The 3,722-nt window shown below is 43.7% G+C and overlaps 1 protein-coding gene across 1 annotated transcript; it reads left to right on the top strand.

Moving 5' to 3' along the window:
- Window positions 1-2,653: 2,653 nt before the first annotated feature.
- Window positions 2,654-3,715, top strand: ndufb2 (NADH:ubiquinone oxidoreductase subunit B2). The gene is made up of 4 exons (XM_076158903.1): window positions 2,654-2,871; window positions 3,046-3,190; window positions 3,273-3,348; window positions 3,626-3,715. The coding sequence occupies exons 1-3, from the start codon at window positions 2,786-2,788 to the stop codon at window positions 3,345-3,347; spliced, it is 306 nt and encodes a 101-aa protein (XP_076015018.1). The 5' UTR covers window positions 2,654-2,785; the 3' UTR covers window position 3,348; window positions 3,626-3,715.
- The last annotated feature ends 7 nt before the right edge of the window (window positions 3,716-3,722 follow it).

Here is a 3,722-nt window from a genome sequence, read left to right as displayed (position 1 = left end):
CTGCCAGGACCGCCGAGACCCCGCCTCCTGCACGAGCCCCCCACCTCCCCCTCCCCTCCCCTCCCCGCCGCTGAACCTGAGCCCCGCCCCCATGTCCTGCGGGGCTACACACCCGGCTTCACAGGGGCGCCGTGGCCGTGTGACATGCGCGTCCGCTAAAGTCCTTCTGTCTATGACATTTCTGTTGGCGTTTCCTTAGATAGTTTTGTATTATGTTCCTCATGCCATCTTTGATGTGGAGCGTTATGAGAGCGGGGACCACTAAACATTTTGAATTATTGGGAAATCTGTATTCATTGAAATGCAATTTTGAATCTACATGGTGTCCCCTCCTTCCCGTGTGTGTAGCTTATGAAATGTGTTAAATGGTGGAAACAACTAAGACACATTTTAACAATCTTTATTAAAATCCACTGCAGAAAATTCATATGTGCTAGGAAATCAACAACAGGCGTTGTGCTGAGCACGTAGGTAGACGGTATTTAAAAAAAAATCTTTTTTGTGTGAGTGGGAAGGGGAGGGTTGTTTTTTTTATAAATGTCTGTTTAATGGCTTAAAATGAGCACCTAAAGCGTTGGTAGGAGGCAACTAAGCTGTTATGTAACCCCTTACACAAGAACAGTGTTTTAATGGGAGGGAAGTGATGTTGGGAAGGAGTGCATTTGAAACATTGACAGAAACCTTAGAACAGCGGCAACACAACTGACCCACAGGTCCACGCAGCTGAATCACAGCAAAACAATGCAGTTGTTAATGGGATTTAACTTCAAATTCTGGGACATCACTTGAAATCGGCACAGCGGAGTAACAACGGACTACAATTTTAGAAGGAATCTACTCCGTCACAGCTGATGCAAGCAATACAGTCTTGAAAGCCCAAATAAATGTTCGTCTCTAGGAATGAATGTGAGCTTTATGCCTTAGAATCATTGCTGGTGGGCTATTTTCTGATTTATAATAACCATATATCATTTCGCATTGACGCTTGACATTGAAAACATAATCTTAGCCATTTTCCCGACATCTTTTTATTGTCGCGGGAAGTCGTTTAAAGTCATTTATCCAGAAATATGTCTGCAGAAATCCCTTTGACATCACAAGTTGAGTTAGGGATGTTCTCATCAGTTTCCACTCGCCGACCCTCCCCCACACTGAACCGCAGCCACGGGCGCATGCGCAGTAAGCGCATCTGCTCCACTATCGCCAGCGTTGCTGTCGAGCAGCGTCGTCGAAATGAAGTCGGTGGAGGTCGAAAGCTTCGAGGCCATCGTGTCGCCATCAGCCCCGCTCAATGGCTCCAGGATATAAGTGATTCTAAACGCTCCTGGAAATTGGAGGATGTTATCTTTTTTTCCCCCAAAAGAGGACAATGTACGTCACCATTGTGTCTGTCGAGTTTTCGGGCTGAAGATGAGCTCACATCAACTAGATAACATTATCGGGGCAGAAAACAAATGTTGGGTCAATTAATATTTGTTAAGGATATTGGGGAAACCTGCCATTTTAAAGGAATGCTTATTTGTGATGACATCATTCAGCTGGTATTTGTGGGCGGGCTCTGAGCTGTGAGGGGAGAGGGGCGCAACCGGAGAGCTACAGAAAACAGGCGCCATTAGCTTACTATGTTAAACATCAGTACACATGTGATTTGAGAAGAACGCGTCCTTGTGTGTCACTGCTAGATAACCTGATTTGAAATTTTAATATTTGCACATGAAGACGCCTGTGGGCTGTCTGAGTAGGTAGAGAAAGGTGACATCTTTCAGACAAACGACGTTGGTTTGGCAAACCTTTACAGACGGGGAACAAGATGGCGCCGGTGCTTCTTTAGTGCAGACAGTTGAACGTGAACGCGCACTGCTGGGCGGCGGCGTGCGCGCTCCCAGAAGAACATCGATTCAGATCATTTCCTGTTTTCGTACCTAAAGAGGCCGAGGATCGTGTTAAACTTGTAACCACCAGAGCCATGACACTGACCGAGAGGTGACCCGAGTACGAGAGTTTGCATTTGTGTGTCACTCTGAATCCTTCCACTGCACCACACTTTCCCGGAGAATGCTGTTTGAGCTATGCAAATAAACCTGAACAAATGTTGCCCTGAAACCACAGACTAAGTGCATTTATACAAACCAGTCACGTAAGCATTCCACTTCCCCCCTGCATTATCTCACTGCAATGTTACACAGCTCAGTTCGCGGAGAGCAAACAATCAAAGGCTATATTTTCTCCAGACCAGGGGTTCTCGCCAATTTGTCTAGCTCATGGCGCCATCTAGTGGGCCATGTAAGGCCAATATGAATTGATCAGCACTACGTCATGTAAAGCACCAACATAGCGTTGGTAAATCTTTAACTCTAAATAAGATGCCACTTCTTAATGTGTGTATTTTACTAAATGGAGTGATCTCTTGGTACAGTCAATTTTTTGTTATAGACTGCATAAGTCTTGTTTATACATACACCCACAGTTTTACCTTATAATGCCTCTTTTATCTATTATTGTTGGGTAATTTATGTAAAATATAGATCAGGAATAAACAATTCAAAGAGAAAATGTAGTCTCCTATCTGACCACAATCTGTACGCATTACCCGAAGTCAGATCGCTTGCAGCCAATCAGCACAGAAGACAGTTAAAGCGTAAAAATCCTAGTCCAATCACAACCGTCCTTGTTGAGAGGTCTTTTATTGACAACGGGAAGGTGACTTCTCGGCCAGCGAAGTAGCATTTCTTAATGCTATAACATATAAACGAAACACTGAGCTGGTTGAGTTACGTAGACAACCATGTCTTCATTTGGAAGAGCTTTGGGAATCCTTCGAGCGGGGACGCAGTTTATTAGACGCGCACCGCAGAGGAGTATGGGTGACAAGTAAGTATTCTTAAATCTGCCAATTAGCCAGCTAGCTTAGCATTACAGCTATTTATGTTACGTGCTTCTGCTACTTCTGAGCTCAACATAAACAGTCAAGTACAACAAGATAACACTAAACTTGTCTCTAAACTAGTTACAATTCCAATTAAAATACTTTTTTTTCTGTTTAAGGGGTATCAATGCAGATGACATCGTAGCGCAGTACAGACAGTACCCTCAGATAACGAGGAATCAAATATTTCAATCTGAGTTGATCAGCGGTTTCATGTGGTTCTGGATTATGTGGAATTTCTGGCATGACCCGGATGCCGTGCTGGTAAGTGACTGCTCTGTATCTGGTCAGAAACGTAATCTATGGTTACCTTCAGGTGTTAAATGGGAACTTCGTTCTCTTCTAGGGTCACTTTCCATGGCCAGACGCCTCCGCGTGGACAGACGAGGAACTCGGAATCCCTGCAGATGATGAAGAATGAGGTGAGATCTGCTGTGTCCTCCATCGAAACAAACACCACTGACCTACTGTGTCGGGGTTCCATTTCAAACTTACTGCCAGTATGCTGTAATATGGTAACGTCCAAATTAGTATATTAAGTCAGGTAGAAATGTCATCAGGAAAAACAGGCAACTAGTTACATTGAGTCTGACAGGTACATTTGTGTGAAAGACGTCTCAATGGGAAGTCATTTTTAATTATGATTGTTTTACAAAATGCAAACGTCTGTCAGTGACATTTGTTTTCCTTTCTTTGTAGATCTTCCAGCGATTCAGACAATTGTCTCTGAGGAAACCATCAGGTTGTGTTTATATGTTGTACTCTCAATAAAGTTATATTAAAATGAAATTGTGCT

This window comes from Genypterus blacodes, unplaced genomic scaffold, assembly GCF_046128005.1.
Source record: "Genypterus blacodes isolate CSIRO-AG114 ecotype Tasmania unplaced genomic scaffold, CSIRO-AGI_Gbla_v1 ptg000090l_1, whole genome shotgun sequence".
Taxonomy (NCBI): domain Eukaryota; kingdom Metazoa; phylum Chordata; class Actinopteri; order Ophidiiformes; family Ophidiidae; genus Genypterus; species Genypterus blacodes.
The sequence above is the reverse complement of the archived record's forward strand: the minus strand, read 5'-3'. Positions and strand labels throughout refer to the sequence as shown.

Coding starts and splice junctions, on each gene's coding strand:
- ndufb2 (XM_076158903.1), top strand. CDS start 2,786: ATGTCTTCATTTGGAAGAGCTTTGGGAATCCTTCGAGCGGGGACGCAG. Junction 2,872..3,045: donor CAGAGGAGTATGGGTGACAA/GTAAGTATTCTT, acceptor TTTCTGTTTAAG/GGGTATCAATGCAGATGACA. Junction 3,191..3,272: donor ATGACCCGGATGCCGTGCTG/GTAAGTGACTGC, acceptor GTTCTCTTCTAG/GGTCACTTTCCATGGCCAGA.